A 25187-nucleotide genomic window follows, 5' to 3' on the forward strand; every position below is an offset into this window, starting at 1 on the left:
TCTGAGTGACCCCTACACAGAGACTCGGAGTGACCCCTACACAGAGATTCTGAGTGACCTCTACACAGAGACTCTGAGTGACCCCTACACAGAGACTCTGAGTGACCTCTACACAGAGACTCTGAGTGACCCCTACACAGAGACTCTGAGTGACCCCTACACAGAGACTCTGAGTGACCTCTACACAGAGACTCTGAGTGACCCCTACACAGAGACTCTGAGTGACCCCTACACAGAGACTCTGAGTGACCTCTACACAGAGACTCTGAGTGACCTCTACACAGAGACTCTGAGTGACCTCTACACAGAGACTCTGAGTGACCCCTACACAGAGACTCTGAGTGACCTCTACACAGAGACTCTGAGTGACCCCTACACAGAGACTCTGAGTGACCCCTACACAGAGACTCTGAGTGACCTCTACACAGAGACTCTGAGTGACCTCTACACAGAGACTCTGAGTGACCTCTACACAGAGACTCTGAGTGACCCCTACACAGAGACTCTGAGTGACCTCTACACAGAGACTCTGAGTGACCCCTACACAGAGACTCTGAGTGACCCCTACACAGAGACTCTGAGTGACCTCTACACAGAGACTCTGAGTGACCCCTACAGAGAGACTCTGAGTGACCTCTACACAGAGACTCTGAGTGACCCCTACACAGAGACTCTGAGTGACCCCTACACAGAGACTCTGAGTGACCTCTACACAGAGACTCTGAGTGACCCCTACACAGAGACTCTGAGTGACCCCTACACAGAGACTCTGAGTGACCTCTACACAGAGACTCTGAGTGACCCCTACACAGAGACTCTGAGTGACCCCTACACAGAGACTCTGAGTGACCTCTACACAGAGACTCTGAGTGACCCCTACACAGAGACTCTGAGTGACCCCTACACAGAGACTCTGAGTGACCTCTACACAGAGACTCTGAGTGACCTCTACACAGATACTCTGAGTGACCCCTACACAGAGACTCTGAGTGACCCCTACACAGAGACTCTGAGTGACCCCTACACAGAGACTCTGTCAGTGACCCCTACACAGAGACTCTGAGTGACCTCTACACAGAGACTCTGAGTGACCTCTACACAGAGACTCTGAGTGACCCCTACACAGAGACTCTGAGTGACCTCTACACAGAGACTGTGAGTGACCCCTACACAGAGACTCTGAGTGACCTCTACACAGAGACTCTGAGTGACCTCTACACAGAGACTCTGAGTGACCCCTACACAGAGACTCTGAGTGACCCCTACACAGAGACTCTGAGTGACCTCTACACAGAGACTCTGAGTGACCCCTACACAGAGACTCTGAGTGACCCCTACACAGAGACTCTGAGTGACCTCTACACAGAGACTCTCAGTGACCCCTACACTGAGACTCTGAGTGACCCCTACACAAAGACTCTGAGTGACCCCTACACAGAGACTCTGAGTGACCTCTACACAGAGACTCTGAGTGACCTCTACACAGAGACTCTGAGTGACCCCTACACAGAGACTCTGAGTGACCTCTACACAGAGACTCTGAGTGACCCCTACACAGAGACTCTGAGTGACCTCTACACAGAGACTCTGAGTGACCTCTACACAGAGACTCTGAGTGACCCCTACACAGAGACTCTGAGTGACCTCTACACAGAGACTCTGAGTGACCCCTACACAGAGACTCTGAGTGACCTCTACACAGAGACTCTGAGTGACCCCTACACGGAGACTCTGTCAGTGACCCCTACACAGAGACTCTGAGTGACCCCTACACGGAGACTCTGAGTGACCCCTACACAGAGACTCTGAGTGACCTCTACACAGAGACTCTGAGTGACCTCTACACACAGACTCTGAGTGACCCCTACACAGAGACTCTGAGTGACCTCTACACAGAGACTCTGAGTGACCCCTACACAGAGACTCTGAGTGACCTCTACACAGAGACTCTGAGTGACCCCTACACAGAGACTCTGAGTGACCCCTACACAGAGACTCTGAGTGACCTCTACACAGAGACTCTGTCAGTGACCCCTACACGGAGACTCTGAGTGACCCCTACACAGAGACTCTGAGTGACCTCTACACAGAGACTCTGAGTGACCCCTACATAGAGACTCTGAGTGACCTCTACACAGAGACTCTGAGTGACCTCTACACAGAGACTCTGAGTGACCCCTACACAGAGACTCTGAGTGACCCCTACACAGAGACTCTGAGTGACCTCTACACAGAGACCTTGAGTGACCCCTACACAGAGACTCTGAGTGACCTCTACACAGAGACTCTGAGTGACCCCTACACGGAGACTCTGTCAGTGACCCCTACACAGAGACTCTGAGTGACCCCTACACGGGAGACTCTGAGTGACCCCTACACAGAGACTCTGAGTGACCTCTACACAGAGACTCTGAGTGACCTCTACACACAGACTCTGAGTGACCCCTACACAGAAACTCTGAGTGACCTCTACACAGAGACTCTGAGTGACCTCTACACAGAGACTCTGAGTGACCTCTACACAGAGACTCTGAGTGACCCCTACACAGAGACTCTGAGTGACCCCTACACAGAGACTCTGTGTGACCTCTACACAGAGACTCTGAGTGACCTCTACACAGATACTCTGAGTGACCCCTACACAGAGACCCTGAGTGACCCCTACACAGAGACTCTGAGTGACCCCTACACAGAGACTCTGTCAGTGACCCCTACACAGAGACTCTGAGTGACCTCTACACAGAGACTCTGAGTGACCTCTACACAGAGACTCTGAGTGACCCCTACACAGAGACTCTGAGTGACCTCTACACAGAGACTGTGAGTGACCCCTACACAGAGACTCTGAGTGACCTCTACACAGAGACTCTGAGTGACCTCTACACAGAGACTCTGAGTGACCCCTACACAGAGACTCTGAGTGACCTCTACACAGAGACTCTGAGTGACCCCTACACAGAGACTCTGAGTGACCCCTACACAGAGACTCTGAGTGACCTCTACACAGAGACTCTGAGTGACCCCTACACAGAGACTCTGAGTGACCTCTACACAGAGACTCTGAGTGACCTCTACACGGAGACTCTGAGTGACCCCTACACAGAGACTCTGAGTGACCCCTACACAGAGACTCTGAGTGACCTCTACACAAAGACTCTGAGTGACCCCTACACAGAGACTCTGAGTGACCTCTACACAGAGCCTCTGAGTGACCCCTACACGGAGACTCTGTCAGTGACCCCTACACAGAGACTCTGAGTGACCCCTACACGGAGACTCTGAGTGACCCCTACACAGAGACTCTGAGTGACCTCTACACAGAGACTCTGAGTGACCTCTACACACAGACTCTGAGTGACCCCTACACAGAGACTCTGATTGACCTCTACACAGAGACTCTGAGTGACCCCTACACAGAGACTCTGAGTGACCTCAACACAGAGACTCTGAGTGACCCCTACACAGAGACTCTGAGTGACCCCTACACAGAGACTCTGAGTGACCTCTACACAGAGACTCTGTCAGTGACCCCTACACGGAGACTCTGAGTGACCCCTACACAGTGACTCTGAGTGACCTCTACACAGAGACTCTGAGTGACCTCTACACAGAGACTCTGAGTGACCTCTACACAGAGACTCTGAGTGACCCCTACACAGAGACTCTGAGTGACCCCTACACAGAGACTCTGAGTGACCTCTACACAGAGACTCTGAGTGACCCCTACACAGAGACTCTGAGTGACCCCTACACAGAGACTCTGAGTGACCTCTACACAGAGACTCTGAGTGACCCCTACACAGAGACTCTGAGTGACCCCTACACAGAGACTCTGAGTGACCTCTACACAGAGACTCTGAGTGACCTCTACACAGATACTCTGAGTGACCCCTACACAGAGACTCTGAGTGACCCCTACACAGAGACTCTGAGTGACCCCTACACAGAGACTCTGTCAGTGACCCCTACACAGAGACTCTGAGTGACCTCTACACAGAGACTCTGAGTGACCTCTACACAGAGACTCTGAGTGACCCCTACACAGAGACTCTGAGTGACCTCTACACAGAGACTGTGAGTGACCCCTACACAGAGACTCTGAGTGACCTCTACACAGAGACTCTGAGTGACCTCTACACAGAGACTCTGAGTGACCCCTACACAGAGACTCTGAGTGACCCCTACACAGAGACTCTGAGTGACCTCTACACAGAGACTCTGAGTGACCCCTACACAGAGACTCTGAGTGACCCCTACACAGAGACTCTGAGTGACCTCTACACAGAGACTCTCAGTGACCCCTACACTGAGACTCTGAGTGACCCCTACACAAAGACTCTGAGTGACCCCTACACAGAGACTCTGAGTGACCTCTACACAGAGACTCTGAGTGACCTCTACACAGAGACTCTGAGTGACCCCTACACAGAGACTCTGAGTGACCTCTACACAGAGACTCTGAGTGACCCCTACACAGAGACTCTGAGTGACCTCTACACAGAGACTCTGAGTGACCTCTACACAGAGACTCTGAGTGACCCCTACACAGAGACTCTGAGTGACCTCTACACAGAGACTCTGAGTGACCCCTACACAGAGACTCTGAGTGACCTCTACACAGAGACTCTGAGTGACCCCTACACGGAGACTCTGTCAGTGACCCCTACACAGAGACTCTGAGTGACCCCTACACGGAGACTCTGAGTGACCCCTACACAGAGACTCTGAGTGACCTCTACACAGAGACTCTGAGTGACCTCTACACACAGACTCTGAGTGACCCCTACACAGAGACTCTGAGTGACCTCTACACAGAGACTCTGAGTGACCCCTACACAGAGACTCTGAGTGACCTCTACACAGAGACTCTGAGTGACCCCTACACAGAGACTCTGAGTGACCCCTACACAGAGACTCTGAGTGACCTCTACACAGAGACTCTGTCAGTGACCCCTACACGGAGACTCTGAGTGACCCCTACACAGAGACTCTGAGTGACCTCTACACAGAGACTCTGAGTGACCCCTACACAGAGACTCTGAGTGACCTCTACACAGAGACTCTGAGTGACCTCTACACAGAGACTCTGATTGACCCCTACACAGAGACTCTGAGTGACCCCTACACAGAGACTCTGAGTGACCTCTACACAGAGACCTTGAGTGACCCCTACACAGAGACTCTGAGTGACCTCTACACAGAGACTCTGAGTGACCCCTACACGGAGACTCTGTCAGTGACCCCTACACAGAGACTCTGAGTGACCCCTACACAGAGACTCTGAGTGACCCCTACACAGAGACTCTGAGTGACCTCTACACAGAGACTCTGAGTGACCCCTACACAGAGACTCTGAGTGACCCCTACACAGAGACTCTGAGTGACCTCTACACAGAGACTCTGAGTGACCCCTACACAGAGACTCTGAGTGACCCCTACACAGAGACTCTGAGTGACCTCTACACAGAGACTCTGAGTGACCCCTACACAGAGACTCTGAGTGACCCCTACACAGAGACTCTGAGTGACCTCTACACAGAGACTCTGAGTGACCTCTACACAGATACTCTGAGTGACCCCTACACAGAGACTCTGAGTGACCCCTACACAGAGACTCTGAGTGACCCCTACACAGAGACTCTGTCAGTGACCCCTACACAGAGACTCTGAGTGACCTCTACACAGAGACTCTGAGTGACCTCTACACAGAGACTCTGAGTGACCCCTACACAGAGACTCTGAGTGACCTCTACACAGAGACTGTGAGTGACCCCTACACAGAGACTCTGAGTGACCTCTACACAGAGACTCTGAGTGACCTCTACACAGAGACTCTGAGTGACCCCTACACGGAGACTCTGAGTGACCCCTACACAGAGACTCTGAGTGACCTCTACACAGAGACTCTGAGTGACCCCTACACAGAGACTCTGAGTGACCCCTACACAGAGACTCTGAGTGACCTCTACACAGAGACTCTCAGTGACCCCTACACTGAGACTCTGAGTGACCCCTACACAAAGACTCTGAGTGACCCCTACACAGAGACTCTGAGTGACCTCTACACAGAGACTCTGAGTGACCTCTACACAGAGACTCTGAGTGACCCCTACACAGAGACTCTGAGTGACCTCTACACAGAGACTCTGAGTGACCCCTACACAGAGACTCTGAGTGACCTCTACACAGAGACTCTGAGTGACCTCTACACAGAGACTCTGAGTGACCCCTACACAGAGACTCTGAGTGACCTCTACACAGAGACTCTGAGTAACCCCTACACAGAGACTCTGAGTGACCTCTACACAGAGACTCTGAGTGACCCCTACACGGAGACTCTGTCAGTGACCCCTACACAGAGACTCTGAGTGACCCCTACACGGAGACTCTGAGTGACCCCTACACAGAGACTCTGAGTGACCTCTACACAGAGACTCTGAGTGACCTCTACACACAGACTCTGAGTGACCCCTACACAGAGACTCTGAGTGACCTCTACACAGAGACTCTGAGTGACCCCTACACAGAGACTCTGAGTGACCTCTACACAGAGACTCTGAGTGACCCCTACACAGAGACTCTGAGTGACCCCTACACAGAGACTCTGAGTGACCTCTACACAGAGACTCTGTCAGTGACCCCTACACGGAGACTCTGAGTGACCCCTACACAGAGACTCTGAGTGACCTCTACACAGAGACTCTGAGTGACCTCTACACACAGACTCTGAGTGACCCCTACACAGAGACTCTGATTGACCTCTACACAGAGACTCTGAGTGACCTCTACACAGAGACTCTGAGTGACCCCTACACAGAGACTCTGAGTGACCCCTACACAGAGACTCTGAGTGACCTCTACACAGAGACTCTGAGTGACCTCTACACAGAGACTCTGAGTGACCTCTACACAGAGACTCTGAGTGACCCCTACACAGAGACTCTGAGTGACCTCTACACAGAGACTCTGAGTGACCCCTACACAGAGACTCTGAGTGACCCCTACACAGAGACTCTGAGTGACCTCTACACAGAGACTCTGAGTGACCCCTACAGAGAGACTCTGAGTGACCTCTACACAGAGACTCTGAGTGACCCCTACACAGAGACTCTGAGTGACCCCTACACAGAGACTCTGAGTGACCTCTACACAGAGACTCTGAGTGACCCCTACACAGAGACTCTGAGTGACCCCTACACAGAGACTCTGAGTGACCTCTACACAGAGACTCTGAGTGACCCCTACACAGAGACTCTGAGTGACCCCTACACAGAGACTCTGAGTGACCTCTACACAGAGACTCTGAGTGACCCCTACACAGAGACTCTGAGTGACCCCTACACAGAGACTCTGAGTGACCTCTACACAGAGACTCTGAGTGACCTCTACACAGATACTCTGAGTGACCCCTACACAGAGACTCTGAGTGACCCCTACACAGAGACTCTGAGTGACCCCTACACAGAGACTCTGTCAGTGACCCCTACACAGAGACTCTGAGTGACCTCTACACAGAGACTCTGAGTGACCTCTACACAGAGACTCTGAGTGACCCCTACACAGAGACTCTGAGTGACCTCTACACAGAGACTGTGAGTGACCCCTACACAGAGACTCTGAGTGACCTCTACACAGAGACTCTGAGTGACCTCTACACAGAGACTCTGAGTGACCCCTACACAGAGACTCTGAGTGACCCCTACACAGAGACTCTGAGTGACCTCTACACAGAGACTCTGAGTGACCCCTACACAGAGACTCTGAGTGACCCCTACACAGAGACTCTGAGTGACCTCTACACAGAGACTCTCAGTGACCCCTACACTGAGACTCTGAGTGACCCCTACACAAAGACTCTGAGTGACCCCTACACAGAGACTCTGAGTGACCTCTACACAGAGACTCTGAGTGACCTCTACACAGAGACTCTGAGTGACCCCTACACAGAGACTCTGAGTGACCTCTACACAGAGACTCTGAGTGACCCCTACACAGAGACTCTGAGTGACCTCTACACAGAGACTCTGAGTGACCTCTACACAGAGACTCTGAGTGACCCCTACACAGAGACTCTGAGTGACCTCTACACAGAGACTCTGAGTGACCCCTACACAGAGACTCTGAGTGACCTCTACACAGAGACTCTGAGTGACCCCTACACGGAGACTCTGTCAGTGACCCCTACACAGAGACTCTGAGTGACCCCTACACGGAGACTCTGAGTGACCCCTACACAGAGACTCTGAGTGACCTCTACACAGAGACTCTGAGTGACCTCTACACACAGACTCTGAGTGACCCCTACACAGAGACTCTGAGTGACCTCTACACAGAGACTCTGAGTGACCCCTACACAGAGACTCTGAGTGACCTCTACACAGAGACTCTGAGTGACCCCTACACAGAGACTCTGAGTGACCCCTACACAGAGACTCTGAGTGACCTCTACACAGAGACTCTGTCAGTGACCCCTACACGGAGACTCTGAGTGACCCCTACACAGAGACTCTGAGTGACCTCTACACAGAGACTCTGAGTGACCCCTACACAGAGACTCTGAGTGACCTCTACACAGAGACTCTGAGTGACCTCTACACAGAGACTCTGAGTGACCCCTACACAGAGACTCTGAGTGACCCCTACACAGAGACTCTGAGTGACCTCTACACAGAGACCTTGAGTGACCCCTACACAGAGACTCTGAGTGACCTCTACACAGAGACTCTGAGTGACCCCTACACGGAGACTCTGTCAGTGACCCCTACACAGAGACTCTGAGTGACCCCTACACGGAGACTCTGAGTGACCCCTACACAGAGACTCTGAGTGACCTCTACACAGAGACTCTGAGTGACCTCTACACACAGACTCTGAGTGACCCCTACACAGAAACTCTGAGTGACCTCTACACAGAGACTCTGAGTGACCTCTACACAGAGACTCTGAGTGACCTCTACACAGAGACTCTGAGTGACCTCTACACAGAGACTCTGAGTGACCCCTACACAGAGACTCTGAGTGACCCCTACACAGAGACTCTGTGTGACCTCTACACAGATACTCTGAGTGACCCCTACACAGAGACCCTGAGTGACCCCTACACAGAGACTCTGAGTGACCCCTACACAGAGACTCTGTCAGTGACCCCTACACAGAGACTCTGAGTGACCTCTACACAGAGACTCTGAGTGACCTCTACACAGAGACTCTGAGTGACCCCTACACAGAGACTCTGAGTGACCTCTACACAGAGACTGTGAGTGACCCCTACACAGAGACTCTGAGTGACCTCTACACAGAGACTCTGAGTGACCTCTACACAGAGACTCTGAGTGACCCCTACACAGAGACTCTGAGTGACCTCTACACAGAGACTCTGAGTGACCCCTACACAGAGACTCTGAGTGACCCCTACACAGAGACTCTGAGTGACCTCTACACAGAGACTCTGAGTGACCCCTACACAGAGACTCTGAGTGACCTCTACACAGAGACTCTGAGTGACCTCTACACGGAGACTCTGAGTGACCCCTACACAGAGACTCTGAGTGACCCCTACACAGAGACTCTGAGTGACCTCTACACAGAGACTCTGAGTGACCCCTACACAGAGACTCTGAGTGACCTCTACACAGAGACTCTGAGTGACCCCTACACGGAGACTCTGTCAGTGACCCCTACACAGAGACTCTGAGTGACCCCTACACGGAGACTCTGAGTGACCCCTACACAGAGACTCTGAGTGACCTCTACACAGAGACTCTGAGTGACCTCTACACACAGACTCTGAGTGACCCCTACACAGAGACTCTGATTGACCTCTACACAGAGACTCTGAGTGACCCCTACACAGAGACTCTGAGTGACCTCAACACAGAGACTCTGAGTGACCCCTACACAGAGACTCTGAGTGACCCCTACACAGAGACTCTGAGTGACCTCTACACAGGGACTCTGTCAGTGACCCCTACACGGAGACTCTGAGTGACCCCTACACATAGACTCTGAGTGACCTCTACACAGAGACTCTGAGTGACCTCTACACAGAGACTCTGAGTGACCTCTACACAGAGACTCTGAGTGACCCCTACACAGAGACTCTGAGTGACCTCTACACAGAGACTCTGAGTGACCCCTACACTGAGACTCTGAGTGACCCCTACACAGAGACTCTGAGTGACCTCTACACACAGACTCTGAGTGACCCCTACACAGAGACTCTGAGTGACCTCTACACAGAGACTCTGTGAGTGACCCCTACACAGAGACTCTGAGTGACCTCTACACAGAGACTCTGAGTGACCCCTACACAGAGACTCTGAGTGACCCCTACACAGAGACTCTGAGTGACCTCTACGCAGAGACTCTGAGTGACCTCTACACAGAGACTCTGAGTGACCTCTACACAGAGACTCTGAGTGACCCCTACACAGAGACTCTGTCAGTGACCTCTACACAGAGACTCTGAGTGACCCCTACGCAGAGACTCTGTCAGTGACCCCTACACAGAGACTCTGAGTGACCCCTACACAGAGACTCTGAGTGACCCCTACACAGAGACTCTGAGTGACCTCTACACAGAGACTCTGAGTGACCTCTACAAAGAGACTCTGAGTGACCCCTACACAGAGACTCTGAGTGACCTCTACACAGAGACTCTGAGTGACCTCTACAAAGAGACTCTGAGTGACCCCTACACAGAGACTCTGAGTGACCTCTACACAGAGACTCTGTGAGTGACCCCTGCATAACGTTGGCCCAACGTTAGTTCAACGTTCGCACAACGTTGGCCCAACGTTTTCTGGTCCAGGCGCCCATTCGCCAATTCGCGATGACGCCCGACGTCGCACCTGAAATCGGTATCGACGAATCGAGACCATGGGAAGGAATCGATTCGTGCCGGCGTAATCTATGGCGGGTGTTAAAATCGAGAATCGATTCAAAGCTTGGGCCCCCCCCCCACCCCGTTTCAAACAGTTACTGAATCGAGTCTATATTTATAAAATTCTCCCACCGATTCGATTCAACTTTCACCCCACAACAACCGCCATTTGCCACTAAGTGGCGGTGACGTCACCACGACGCTTGTGCCAGGCCATGTGCACGTTGAGGCCACGCGAAGTGTCGAACGCCCGCTGGCAGGAGGTCACGGGGCAGACCCAGGTGCCACGGGTAAACTGACTGAGATGACTGGCTGATGCACCACCTGTGCCCCCTACTGGCTGATGCACCACCTGTGCCCCCTACTGTGCCAACCTGCTGTGCTTTAGCCACCCGGCGCTCCGCTCGTTGTTGTGAGTGTCGCTCCTCCGCCCTCCATTGTTGTTGGAGGGCGACTGCCTCCAACTGCCCAGTAGCGTCCTTCACGAGCCTCCTCCACAGAGGCCGATCTTGACACCGCTGGTACCAGTCATCGACAAGTCCACTCAGCTCCACGTCCTCCTGTACCACGTCACTCCATCTCTTCTCTAGCCCGTGCCGCGCCCGTTTAGCCTCCTCGATCCGGCTGAACAAAAGCTGTTTCGGCATGCGGTGGCTGGGCATGCGGGCTACATGACCCAGCCAACACAGCTTTGACTGCCAGAGGAGCTCACCGATAGGACCTTGTCCAGATCTTTCAAGTATTTGTGAGCTCCTTACACAATCCAGCCTGGTTAAACCCAGGATGGGTCGTAGGCAGGCTAGCCTAAATGTTTTTAACTGGCGAAGATGCTCCATTAGGGGGGTCCACGTTTCACAAGCGTAAAGAAGGGAGGGAATGACTGTGGCCGAGAAGACCTGAAGCTTAGTGCGGAGTGACAGACCAGGTAGCTTCGACTGATTCGGAGTGAGACCTCTGCTGTTAAACTGGAGCCGGTCATAAGCACACTGCCCAGGTATGGGAAACTCTCCACTCTCTCCACAACTGCCCCATCACCGATTGGAAGTTGTGGGGGTGGAGTGTCCGATGATACAAGATACCCAGGCAGGTGCTCAGTTTTAGTGGGGCTGATGGAAAGGCCCCACCTCTTAGTGGCACGCTCCAGTCTCAGCAGCAGCATCTTCAACTTCTCCTCTGAATGAGCAGCTATTACCAAATCATTGCCATACATAGCGTGGTTGAGCAATAGGGAGCCATCCCTTGACCATACCCGGGCATCGATCAGCCTCCCATTATATCTGTACCAAATGGAAATTCCTCCGGAACAGCTATTGAAGGCTTCGCAAACTACGTGGTCACAATAGATGTTAAATAATGTGGGAATGGCTCCGACTCCCGGCCACGTAGTTTTACCCCGGCCCGCTTACCATCATGAAGGTCCTTAATGATCGTGAGTAGAGGGTCAGGGAATCCGAAAGCACGAAGAACAACCCAGAGCCCAGGCCTACTGATGGTATCATAGGCCTTGACCAGGTCAATAAAGCAGAGATGTAGGTCTTGTTGGAATTCCCTACACCCTGGGGAGGTCTGGACCACGTACCCAAAGCAGCCATTGCAGCTGCATGAGTCACAGTCCTAAACCTTGCCCATTTACCCTCGACATCAGGAGGAGTCGGGGACGATGCCAATCCCAGCCGCAAGCGATGATGAAATTCTCGCTTGCAACTTTCATCAGATAACTGAGACCAGGCCACTTTATGTTGGAATGGGGTCCTGGGTGTACACCCACCACCGGAGTGGAAGAATGGCAGGCGCATCTTACAGATGACTAGTCAATGGTCAGAGGGCAGATCAGCTCCACGGTAGGTCCTGGTGTCAAGGACATGGGCTCGCATCCGCTGGTCCGTCACTATGTAGTCCAGCAGATGTTCTTGCTTGGACCCGGCATGCATCCATGATGTTGTGTGGATGCGCCGATGCCGGAACAGCGTGTTGGAAATAACAAGCCCATGGGCTGCACAAAGATCTAGCAGCCTCCTACCGTTGTTATTGAGCTGATCTGGCCCATGCCCTCCAATCACTCCAGACCAGGTGCCAGCATCATGACCAACTTGGGCATTGAAGTCACCCAACAAGATGACTCTATCCCGAGGGGCCACTTTCGCCAGCACCTGTGACAGGTCATAGAAGGCATCTGACTCATCGGCTTTACCTGCATCCCTGCACGGATGTTTGTCTTCGGTGGGGGCATAAGTAACCACGACCACCACTCCTCGCCTCCGGTTGATGGGAAGGCGAGCCCAAAGTAGCCTGGGGCTTACAGCTTCCCACACCTCACCGCCACGCTCCCACGCCCCCTTCATTCTTTTGTTCAAAAGAAGAGCCACACCCTGTTGTTTGGCAGTCTGCTGCCCCGAGTAGAGGACTGTCCACCCCTCATGGTGGCAGGAGCCAGAGCCGGTCCACCGGACCTCCTGAATGCCACAGAGATCCAGGCGATACCGGTCCAGCTCCCGACAGAGGAGTGGCAGCCTCTCCTCCGCAGTGAGCGTTCGAACATTCCACGTGGCCACCCGTAGTGGCTTTTCGTTGTCTCTGGAGGAGCCCCGAGGGTAGAGACTCAATCTCCTGGCTCAGCCAATTGGGGTTTGGCCAGGAGAAGTCATAGACGCCTGGCCCCCCGGGGCCTCCGGCACAAGCTTATTAGTTACATATTTTTCTCGTGGTTTCATGGTAAATTTTTGAAGGTGGAGGGGTTACCAGCCCCTCGCACCCGTCCAGAGCCCCCGTTTAGCCACTGTGGTGGTCACAGACGCCATGAGGGGAGGAGCCAATCAGAATTGACCCTCCCCCCACAGCATTGTCCACAATAGAGTTGCCCGTCCGGACATTCACCGGAACCCCACCTCACCAAAAACGTCACATCCAGTAACCTCGATGTTTACGACACTGTCGCAACAAGCCCCGCCTCCACGCCCCGCCCCTTTCCTCTACGGCTACCGTAAAGCCATTGACCCCCTTCCCGCAACCCCACACACGATTGACCTCGGTCTTTACGACACTTTGCAAAAAGCCGCGCCTCCTTCCTCTACGGCTACCGTAAAGCTGCCACACCCCCCCCCCGCAACCCATGCACCAGTGACCTCGCTCTTTACGACACTTTGCAACAAGCCCTCCCCCCCATTCCTCTACGGCTACCGTAAAGCCGTCACCCCCCCCCCCCCGCAACCTATGCACGAATGACCTCGCTCTTTGCGACACTTTGCAACAAGCCCCGCCCCCCATTCCTCTACGGCTACCGTAAAGCCGTCAAACCCCTCCCCGCAACCCATGAACGAGTGGCCTCGCTCTTTACGACACTGCACCAAGCCCCGCTCCCCAATTCCTCTACGGCTACCGTAAAGCCGTCATACCCCCCCCGCAACCCATGAACGAGTGGCCTCGCTCTTTACGACACTGCACCAAGCCCCGCCCCCCAATTCCTCTACGGCTACCGTAAAGCCGCAAAACGCCGCCCCGCAACCAATGCACGAGTGACCTCGCTCTTTACGACACTTTGCAACATGCCCCGCCCCCCATTCCTCTACGGCTACCGTGAAGCCGTCACACCCCCCCACGCAACCCATGCACGAGTTGCCTCGCTCTTTACGACACTTTGCAACAAGCCCCCCACCCATTCCTCTACGGCTACCGTAAAGCCGTCAAACCCCTCCACGCAACCCATGCACGAGTGGCCTCGCTCTTTACGACACTTGGCAACAAGCCCCGCCCCCCCATTCCTCTACGGCTACCGTAAAGCCGTCAAACCCCTCCACGCAACCCATGCACGAGTGGCCTCGCTCTTTACGACACTTTGCAACAAGCCCCCCACCCATTCCTCTACGGCTACCGTAAAGCTGTCAAACCCCCCCTCGCAACCCATGCACAAGTGACCTCGCTCTTTACGACACTTTGCAACAAGCCCCGCCCCCATTCCTCTACGGCTACCGTAAAGCCGTCAAAGCCCCCCCGCAACCCATGCACGAGTGACCTCGCTCTTTACGACACTTTGCAACAAGCCCTTCACCCATTCCTCTACGGCTACCGTAAAGCCGTCAAACCCCCCCACGCAACCCATGCACGAGTGGCCTCGCTCTTTACGACACTTTGCAATAAGCCCCCAACCCATTCCTCTACGGCTACCGTAAAGCCATCATACCCCCCCCCCCGCAACCCATGCACGAGTGACCTCGCTCTTTACGACACTTTGCAACAAGCCCCGCTTCCCATTCCTCTACGGCTACCGTAAAGCCGTCACACCTCCCGCCCCGCAACCCATGCACGAGTGGCCTCGCTCTTTACGACACTTTGCAACAAGCCCTTCACCCATTCCTCTACGGCTACCGTAAAGCCGTCCAACCCCCCCACGCAACCCATGGACGAGTGGCCTCGCTCTTTACGACACTTTGCAATAAGCCCTCAACCCATTCCTCTGCGGCTACCGTAAAGCCGTCATACCCCCCCCCACGCAACCCATGCACGAGTGACCTCGCTCTTTACGACACTTTGCAACAAGCCCCGCTCCCCATTCCTCTACGGCTACCGTAAAGCCGTCACACCTCCCGCCCCGCAACCCATGCACGAGTGGCCTCGCTCTTTACGACACTTTGCAACAGGCCCTTCACCCATTCCTCTACGGCTACCGTAAAGCCGTCCAACCCCCCACGCAACCCATGGACGAGTGGCCTCGCTCTTTACGACACTTTGCAATAAGCCCTCAACCCATTCCTCTACGGCTACCGTAAAGCCGTCATACCCCCCCCACGCAACCCATGCACGAGTGACCTCGCTCTTTACGACACTTTGCAACAAGCCCCGCTCCCCATTCCTCTACGGCTACCGTAAAGCCGTCACACCTCCCGCCCCGCAACCCATGCACGAGTGGCCTCGCTCTTTACGACACTTTGCAACAAGCCCCCACCCCATTCCTCTACGGCTACCGTAAAGCCCCCCCCCCCCCTCACGTGGTGGTGGTGGAGGTCGTCAATGGCGACTCCGAGGGGTCGTGGTGGTGGTGGTGGTGGTGCTGACGACCGGCGGCAGGAGGAGGAGGAGGCCGATGACGACTTCTACTCCACGCTCAACGTGCGACGCGAGGTGAGCTGCACGGAGCAGCCCGTCCGCCCGGGTGGGTGGGTGGGTGAGTGAGTGGGTGAGTGGGTTGGTGAGTGGGTGGGTGAGTGGGTGGGTGGGTGAGTGGGTGGGTGGGTGAGTGGGTGGGTAAGTGGGTGAGTCAGTGGGTGGGTTAGTGAGTGGGTTAGTGGGTGAGTGAGTGGGTGGGTTAGTGAGTGGGTTAGTGAGTGAGTGGGTGGGTTAGTGAGTGGGTTAGTGGGTGAGTGAGTGGGTGGGTTAGTGGGTGAGTGAGTGGGTGGGTTAGTGAGTGGGTGGGTGGGTGAGTGAGTGGGTGGGTGAGTAGGTGTTTGTGTGGGTGGGTGGGTGTTTGTGTGGGTGGGTGTTTGTGTGGGTGGGTGTGTGGGTGGGTGGGTGAGTGAGTGGGTGGGTGTGTGGGCGAGTGAGTGGGTGTGTGGGTGAGTGAGTGAGTGGGTGAGTGAGTGGGTGAGTGGGTGGGTGAGTGGGTTGGTGGGTGAGTGGGTTGGTGGATGAGTGGGTTGGTGGGTGTTTGTGTGTATGGGTGGGTGAGTGGGTGGGTGAGTGGGTTGGTGGGTGAGTGGGTAAGTGGGTGAGTGAGTGGGTGGGTTAGTGAGTGGGTTAGTGGGTGAGTGAGTGGGTGGGTTAGTGAGTGGGTGGGTGGGTGAGTGAGTGGGTGAGTGGGTGAGTGGGTTGGTGGGTGAGTGGGTGAGTGAGTGGGTGAGTGGGTGGGTGAGTGGGTGGGTGGGTGAGTGGGTGGGTGGGTGAGTGGGTGGGTGGGTGAGTGGGTGGGTGGGTGAGTGGGTGGGTGAGTGGGTGGGTGGGTGAGTGGGTGGGTGGGTGAGTGGGTGGGTGGGTGGGTAAGTGGGTGAGTGAGTGGGTGGGTTAGTGAGTGGGTTAGTGGGTGAGTGAGTGTGTGGGTTAGTGAGTGGGTGGGTGGGTGAGTGAGTGGGTGGGTGAGTAGGTGTTTGTGTGGGTGGGTGGGTGTTTGTGTGGCTGGGTGTTTGTGTGGGTGGGTGTGTGGGTGGGTGGGTGAGTGAGTGGGTGGGTGAGTGAGTGGGTGGGTGAGTGAGTGAGTGGGTGGGTGAGTGGGTGAGTGGGTGGGTGAGTGGGTGGTTGAGTGGGTGAGTGGGTGGGTGGGTGAGTGGGTGGGTGAGTGGGTGGGTGGGTGAGTGGGTGGGTGGGTGAGTGGGTGGGTGGGTGAGTAGGTGTTTGTGTGGGTGGGTGGGTGTTTGTGTGGGTGGGTGTTTGTGTGGGTGGGTGTGTGGGTGGGTGGGTGAGTGAGTGGGTGGGTGAGTGAGTGGGTGGGTGGGTGAGTGGGTGGGTGAGTGGGTGGGTGGGTGGGTGAGTGGGTGGGTGGGTGGGTGAGTGGGTGGGTGGGTGGGTGAGTGGGTGGGTGGGTGGGTGAGTGAGTGGGTGGGTGGGTGAGTGGGTGGGTGGGTGAGTGGGTGGTTGAGTGGGTGGGTTAGTGAGTGGGTTAGTGAGTGAGTGAGTGGGTTAGTGAGTGGGTTAGTGGGTGAGTGAGTGGGTGGGTTAGTGGGTGGGTTAGTGGGTGAGTGAGTGGGTGGGTTAGTGAGTGGGTGGGTGGGTGAGTGAGTGGGTGGGTGAGTAGGTGTTTGTGTGGGTGGGTGGGTGTTTGTGTGGGTGGGTGTTTGTGTGGGTGGGTGTGTGGGTGGGTGGGTGAGTGAGTGGGTGGGTGTGTGGGTGAGTGGGTGGGTGGGTGAGTGAGTGAGTGGGTGGGTGAGTGGGTGGGTGAGTGGGTGAGTGGGTTGGTGGGTGAGTGGGTTGGTGGGTGAGTGGGTTGGTGGGTGAGTGGGTGGGTGGGTAAGTGGGTGAGTGAGTGGGTGGGTTAGTGAGTGGGTTAGTGGGTGAGTGAGTGGGTGGGTTAGTGGGTGGGTTAGTGGGTGAGTGAGTGGGTGGGTTAGTGAGTGGGTGGGTGAGTGAGTGGGTGGGTGAGTAGGTGTTTGTGTGGGTGGGTGGGTGTTTGTGTGGGTGGGTGGGTGAGTGGGTGGGTGAGTGGGTTGGTGGGTGAGTGGGTGGGTGGGTGAGTGGGTGGGTGGGTAAGTGGGTGAGTGAGTGGGTGGGTTAGTGAGTGGGTTAGTGGGTGAGTGAGTGTGTGGGTTAGTGAGTGGGTGGGTGGGTGAGTGAGTGGGTGGGTGAGTAGGTGTTTGTGTGGGTGGGTGGGTGTTTGTGTGGCTGGGTGTTTGTGTGGGTGGGTGTGTGGGTGGGTGGGTGAGTGAGTGGGTGGGTGGGTGAGTGAGTGAGTGGGTGGGTGAGTGGGTGAGTGGGTGGGTGAGTGGGTGGTTGAGTGGGTGAGTGGGTGGGTGGGTGGGTGAGTGGGTGGGTGGGTGAGTGGGTGGGTGGGTGGGTGGGTGAGTGGGTGGGTGGGTGGGTGAGTGGGTGGGTGGGTGGGTGAGTGGGTGGGTGGGTGAGTGGGTGGGTGGGTGAGTAGGTGTTTGTGTGGGTGGGTGGGTGTTTGTGTGGGTGGGTGTTTGTGTGGGTGGGTGTGTGGGTGGGTGGGTGAGTGAGTGGGTGGGTGAGTGAGTGGGTGGGTGGGTGGGTGAGTGGGTGGGTGAGTGGGTGGGTGGGTGGGTGAGTGGGTGGGTGGGTGAGTGAGTGGGTGGGTGGGTGAGTGGGTGGGTGGGTGGGTGAGTGGGTGGGTGGGTGGGTGAGTGGGTGGGTGGGTGAGTGGGTGGTTGAGTGGGTGAGTGGGTGGGTGAGTGGGTGGGTGAGTGGGTGGGTGAGTGGGTGGGTGGGTGAGTGGGTGGGTGAGTGGGTGGGTGGGTGGGTGGGTGAGTGGGTGGGTGGGTGGGTGAGTGGGTGGGTGGGTGGGTGAGTGGGTGGGTGGGTGAGTGGGTGGGTGGGTGAGTGAGTGGGTGGGTGGGTGAGTGAGTGGGTGGGTGGGTGGGTGAGTGAGTGAGTGGGTGGGTGAGTGGGTGGGTGAGTGGGTGGTTGAGTGGGTGAGTGGGTGGGTGGGTGGGTGAGTGGGTGGGTGAGTGGGTGGGTGGGTGGGTGGGTGAGTGGGTGGGTGGGTGAGTGGGTGGGTGGGTGAGTGGGTGGGTGGGTGAGTGGGTGGGTGGGTGAGTAGGTGTTTGTGTGGGTGGGTGGGTGTTTGTGTGGGTGGGTGTTTGTGTGGGTGGGTGTGTGGGTGGGTGGGTGAGTGAGTGGGTGGGTGAGTGAGTGGGTGGGTGGGTGGGTGAGTGGGTGGGTGAGTGGGTGGGTGGGTGGGTGGGTGAGTGGGTGGGTGGGTGAGTGAGTGGGTGGGTGGGTGAGTGGGTGGGTGGGTGGGTGAGTGGGTGGGTGGGTGGGTGAGTGGGTGGGTGGGTGGGTGAGTGGGTGGTTGAGTGGGTGAGTGGGTGGATGAGTGGGTGGGTGGGTGAGTGGGTGGGTGAGTGGGTGGGTGGGTGGGTGAGTGGGTGGGTGGGTGGGTGAGTGGGTGGGTGAGTGGTTGGGTGGGTGAGTAGGTGTTTGTGTGGGTGGGTGGGTGTTTGTGTGGGTGGGTGTTTGTGTGGGTGGGTGTGTGGGTGGGTGGGTGAGTGAGTGGGTGGGTGAGTGAGTGGGTGGGTGGGTGGGTGAGTGGGTGGGTGGGTGGGTGAGTGGGTGGGTGGGTGGGTGGGTGGGTGAGTGGGTTGGTGAGTGGGTGGGTGAGTGGGTGGGTGGGTGAGTGGGTGGGTGGGTGAGTGGGTGGGTGGGTAAGTGGGTGAGTGAGTGGGTGGGTTAGTGAGTGGGTTAGTGGGTGAGTGAGTGGGTGGGTTAGTGAGTGGGTTAGTGAGTGAGTGGGTGGGTTAGTGAGTGGGTTAGTGGGTGAGTGAGTGGGTGGGTTAGTGGGTGGGTTAGTGGGTGAGTGAGTGGGTGGGTTAGTGAGTGGGTGGGTGGGTGAGTGAGTGGGTGGGTGAGTAGGTGTTTGTGTGGGTGGGTGGGTGTTTGTGTGGGTGGGTGTTTGTGTGGGTGGGTGTTTGTGTGGGTGGGTGTGTGGGTGGGTGGGTGAGTGAGTGGGTGGGTGTGTGGGCGAGTGAGTGGGTGTGTGGGTGAGTGAGTGAGTGGGTGAGTGAGTGAGTGGGTGAGTGGGTGGGTGAGTGGGTTGGTGGGTGAGTGGGTTGGTGGATGAGTGGGTTGGTGGGTGTTTGTGTGTATGGGTGGGTGAGTGGGTGGGTGAGTGGGTTGGTGGGTGAGTGGGTAAGTGGGTGAGTGAGTGGGTGGGTTAGTGAGTGGGTTAGTGGGTGAGTGAGTGGGTGGGTTAGTGAGTGGGTGGGTGGGTGAGTGAGTGGGTGAGTGGGTGAGTGGGTTGGTGGGTGAGTGGGTGAGTGAGTGGGTGAGTGGGTGGGTGAGTGGGTGGGTGGGTGAGTGGGTGGGTGGGTGAGTGGGTGGGTGGGTGAGTGGGTGGGTGAGTGGGTGGGTGGGTGAGTGGGTGGGTGGGTGAGTGGGTGGGTGGGTGGGTAAGTGGGTGAGTGAGTGGGTGGGTTAGTGAGTGGGTTAGTGGGTGAGTGAGTGTGTGGGTTAGTGAGTGGGTGGGTGGGTGAGTGAGTGGGTGGGTGAGTAGGTGTTTGTGTGGGTGGGTGGGTGTTTGTGTGGCTGGGTGTTTGTGTGGGTGGGTGTGTGGGTGGGTGGGTGAGTGAGTGGGTGGGTGAGTGAGTGGGTGGGTGAGTGAGTGAGTGGGTGGGTGAGTGGGTGAGTGGGTGGGTGAGTGGGTGGTTGAGTGGGTGAGTGGGTGGGTGGGTGAGTGGGTGGGTGAGTGGGTGGGTGGGTGAGTGGGTGGGTGGGTGAGTGGGTGGGTGGGTGAGTAGGTGTTTGTGTGGGTGGGTGGGTGTTTGTGTGGGTGGGTGTTTGTGTGGGTGGGTGTGTGGGTGGGTGGGTGAGTGAGTGGGTGGGTGAGTGAGTGGGTGGGTGGGTGAGTGGGTGGGTGAGTGGGTGGGTGGGTGAGTGGGTGGGTGGGTGGGTGAGTGGGTGGGTGGGTGGGTGAGTGGGTGGGTGGGTGGGTGAGTGAGTGGGTGGGTGGGTGAGTGGGTGGGTGGGTGAGTGGGTGGTTGAGTGGGTGGGTTAGTGAGTGGGTTAGTGAGTGAGTGAGTGGGTTAGTGAGTGGGTTAGTGGGTGAGTGAGTGGGTGGGTTAGTGGGTGGGTTAGTGGGTGAGTGAGTGGGTGGGTTAGTGAGTGGGTGGGTGGGTGAGTGAGTGGGTGGGTGAGTAGGTGTTTGTGTGGGTGGGTGGGTGTTTGTGTGGGTGGGTGTTTGTGTGGGTGGGTGTGTGGGTGGGTGGGTGAGTGAGTGGGTGGGTGTGTGGGTGAGTGGGTGGGTGGGTGAGTGAGTGAGTGGGTGGGTGAGTGGGTGGGTGAGTGGGTGAGTGGGTTGGTGGGTGAGTGGGTTGGTGGGTGAGTGGGTTGGTGGGTGAGTGGGTGGGTGGGTAAGTGGGTGAGTGAGTGGGTGGGTTAGTGAGTGGGTTAGTGGGTGAGTGAGTGGGTGGGTTAGTGGGTGGGTTAGTGGGTGAGTGAGTGGGTGGGTTAGTGAGTGGGTGGGTGAGTGAGTGGGTGGGTGAGTAGGTGTTTGTGTGGGTGGGTGGGTGTTTGTGTGGGTGGGTGGGTGAGTGGGTGGGTGAGTGGGTTGGTGGGTGAGTGGGTGGGTGGGTGAGTGGGTGGGTGGGTAAGTGGGTGAGTGAGTGGGTGGGTTAGTGAGTGGGTTAGTGGGTGAGTGAGTGTGTGGGTTAGTGAGTGGGTGGGTGGGTGAGTGAGTGGGTGGGTGAGTAGGTGTTTGTGTGGGTGGGTGGGTGTTTGTGTGGCTGGGTGTTTGTGTGGGTGGGTGTGTGGGTGGGTGGGTGAGTGAGTGGGTGGGTGGGTGAGTGAGTGAGTGGGTGGGTGAGTGGGTGAGTGGGTGGGTGAGTGGGTGGTTGAGTGGGTGAGTGGGTGGGTGGGTGGGTGAGTGGGTGGGTGGGTGAGTGGGTGGGTGGGTGGGTGGGTGAGTGGGTGGGTGGGTGGGTGAGTGGGTGGGTGGGTGGGTGAGTGGGTGGGTGGGTGAGTGGGTGGGTGGGTGAGTAGGTGTTTGTGTGGGTGGGTGGGTGTTTGTGTGGGTGGGTGGGTGTTTGTGTGGGTGGGTGTTTGTGTGGGTGGGTGAGTGAGTGGGTGGGTGAGTGAGTGGGTGGGTGGGTGAGTGGGTGGGTGAGTGGGTGGGTGGGTGGGTGAGTGGGTGGGTGGGTGAGTGAGTGGGTGGGTGGGTGAGTGGGTGGGTGGGTGGGTGAGTGGGTGGGTGGGTGAGTGGGTGGGTGGGTGGGTGAGTGGGTGGGTGGGTGAGTGGGTGGTTGAGTGGGTGAGTGGGTGGGTGAGTGGGTGGGTGAGTGGGTGGGTGAGTGGGTGGGTGGGTGAGTGGGTGGGTGAGTGGGTGGGTGGGTGGGTGAGTGGGTGGGTGGGTGGGTGAGTGGGTGGGTGGGTGGGTGAGTGGGTGGGTGGGTGAGTGGGTGGGTGGGTGAGTGAGTGGGTGGGTGGGTGAGTGAGTGGGTGGGTGGGTGGGTGAGTGAGTGAGTGGGTGGGTGAGTGGGTGGGTGAGTGGGTGGTTGAGTGGGTGAGTGGGTGGGTGGGTGAGTGGGTGGGTGAGTGGGTGGGTGGGTGGGTGAGTGGGTGGGTGGGTGGGTGAGTGGGTGGGTGGGTGAGTGGGTGGGTGGGTGAGTAGGTGTTTGTGTGGGTGGGTGGGTGTTTGTGTGGGTGGGTGTTTGTGTGGGTGGGTGTGTGGGTGGGTGGGTGAGTGAGTGGGTGGGTGAGTGAGTGGGTGGGTGGGTGGGTGAGTGGGTGGGTGAGTGGGTGGGTGGGTGGGTGAGTGGGTGGGTGGGTGAGTGAGTGGGTGGGTGGGTGAGTGGGTGGGTGGGTGGGTGAGTGGGTGGGTGGGTGGGTGAGTGGGTGGGTGGGTGGGTGAGTGGGTGGTTGAGTGGGTGAGTGGGTGGATGAGTGGGTGGGTGGGTGAGTGGGTGGGTGAGTGGGTGGGTGGGTGGGTGAGTGGGTGGGTGAGTGGGTGGGTGAGTGGTTGGGTGGGTGAGTAGGTGTTTGTGTGGGTGGGTGGGTGTTTGTGTGGGTGGGTGTTTGTGTGGGTGGGTGTGTGGGTGGGTGGGTGAGTGAGTGGGTGGGTGAGTGAGTGGGTGGGTGGGTGGGTGAGTGGGTGGGTGGGTGGGTGAGTGGGTGGGTGGGTGGGTGAGTGAGTGAGTGGGTGGGTGGGTGGGTGAGTGGGTGGGTGGGTGAGTGGGTGGGTGGGTGGGTGAGTGAGTGGGTGGGTGGGTGGGTGAGTGGGTGGTTGAGTGGGTGAGTGGGTGGGTAAGTGGGTGGGTTGGGTGGGTGAGTGGGTCTGCACGGGGCATCTCTGTCTCCGTGTTTCTCCGTTTGTCTCTGTGTGTCCCCGTGTGTCCCCGTGTGTCCCCGTGTGTCCCCGTGTGTCTCTGCGTGTCCCCGTGTCTTTCTGTGTCTCCGTGTGTCTCCGTGTGTCCCCGTGTGTCCCCGTGTGTCTCCGTGTGTCCCCGTGTGTCCCCGTGTGTCCCCGTGTGTCTCTGTGTCCCCGTGTGTCTCCGTGTGTCTCCACGTGTCTCTCTGTGTCTCTGTGTGTCCCCGTGTGTCCCCGTGTGTCTCTGTGTCTCCACGTGTCTCCAAGTGTCTCTCTGTGTCTCCACGTGTCTCCACGTGTCTCCACGTGTCTCTCTGTGTCTCCGTGTGTCCCCGTGTCCCCGTGTGTCTCTGTGTCTCCCCGTGTCTCTCTGTGTCTCTGTGTGTCCCCGTGTCTCCACGTGTCTCTCTGTGTCCCCGTGTGTCCCCGTGTGTCTCCGTGTGTCTCTGTGTGTCCCCGTGTGTCCCCGTGTGTCCCCGTGTGTCCCTGTGTGTCTCCGTGTCTCCACGTGTCTCTGTGTGTCCCCGTGTGTCTCTCTGTGTCTCTGTGTGTCCCCGTGTGTCCCCGTGTCTCTCTGTGTCCCCGTGTGTCTCTGTGTGTCCCCGTGTGTCCCCGTGTCTCCACGTGTCTCTCTGTGTCCCCGTGTGTCCCCGTGTGTCCCCGTGTGTCTCCGTGTCTCCACGTGTCTCTCTGTGTCCCCGTGTGTCCCCGTGTGTCCCCGTGTGTCCCCGTGTGTCTCTGTGTCTCCACGTGTCTCTCTGTGTCCCCGTGTGTCCCCGTGTGTCCCCGTGTGTCCCCGTGTGTCTCCGTGTGTCCCCGTGTGTCCCCGTGTGTCTCTGTGTCCCCGTGTGTCTCCGTGTGTCTCCACGTGTCTCTCTGTGTCTCTGTGTGTCCCCGTGTGTCCCCGTGTGTCTCTGTGTCTCCACGTGTCTCCACGTGTCTCTCTGTGTCTCCACGTGTCTCCACGTGTCTCTCTGTGTCTCCGTGTGTCCCCGTGTCCCCGTGTGTCTCTGTGTCTCCCCGTGTCTCTCTGTGTCTCTGTGTGTCCCCGTGTCTCCACGTGTCTCTCTGTGTCCCCGTGTGTCCCCGTGTGTCTCCGTGTGTCTCTGTGTGTCCCCGTGTGTCTCTGTGTGTCCCCGTGTGTCCCCGTGTCTCCACGTGTCTCTGTGTGTCCCCGTGTATCCCCGTGTGTCTCTGTGTTGTCCCCGTGTGTCTCCATGTGTCTCTCTGTGTCCCCGTCTGTCCCCGTGTGTCCCCGTGTGTCTCTGTGTCCCCGTGTCTCTCTGTGTCCCCGTGTGTCCCCGTGTGTCCCCGTGTGTCTCTGTGTCTCCACGTGTCTCCACGTGTCTCTCTGTGTCTCCACGTGTCTCTCTGTGTCTCTCTGTCCCCGTGTGTCCCCGTGTGTCCCCGTGTGTCTCTCTGTGTCCCCGTGTGTCCCCGTGTGTCTCTCTGTGTCCCCGTGTGTCTCTCTGTGTCCCCGTGTGTCCCCGTGTGTCTCTCTGTGTCCCCTTGTGTCCCCGTGTCTCCCCGTGTCTCTCTGTGTCTCTGTGTGTCCCCGTGTCTCCACGTGTCTCTGTGTGTCCCCATGTGTCTCTGTGTGTCCCCGTGTGTCCCCGTGTCTCCACGTGTCTCTGTGTGTCCCCGTGTGTCCCTGTGTGTCTCTGTGTGTCCCCGTGTGTCCCCGTGTGTCTCTGTGTGTCCCCGTGTGTCCCCGTGTGTCTCTGTGTGTCCCCGTGTGTCCCCGTGTGTCCCCGTGTGTCTCCGTGTGTCCCCGTGTGTCTCCGAGTGTCTCTGTGTCTCTCTGTGTCCCCGTGTGTCTCCATGTGTCTCCGTGTGTCCCCGTGTGTCTCT

General features: G+C 57.1%; 1 protein-coding gene across 2 annotated transcripts in view; it reads left to right on the forward strand.

Moving 5' to 3' along the window:
- Positions 1 to 15833: 15833 nt before the first annotated feature.
- The window catches only part of LOC116938043 (dnaJ homolog subfamily C member 11), a 54763-nt gene continuing 45409 nt past the window's right edge, over positions 15834 to 25187 (forward strand). Inside the window, exon 1 of one of the 2 annotated variants that reach the window (XM_076056416.1) lies at positions 15834 to 15997. In XM_076056416.1, coding sequence (XP_075912531.1) covers positions 15887 to 15997 — 111 coding nt within the window. In that variant the 5' untranslated portion in view covers positions 15834 to 15886. Of the gene's footprint in view, positions 16029 to 25187 lie in introns of both variants that reach the window. The other variant, XM_076056415.1, reaches the window with a different exon arrangement.

This window comes from Petromyzon marinus, chromosome 75 (assembly GCF_048934315.1).
Source record: "Petromyzon marinus isolate PM22_M1 ecotype Great Lakes invasive population chromosome 75, UKy_Petmar_22M1.pri1.0, whole genome shotgun sequence".
Lineage (NCBI taxonomy): Eukaryota > Metazoa > Chordata > Hyperoartia > Petromyzontiformes > Petromyzontidae > Petromyzon > Petromyzon marinus.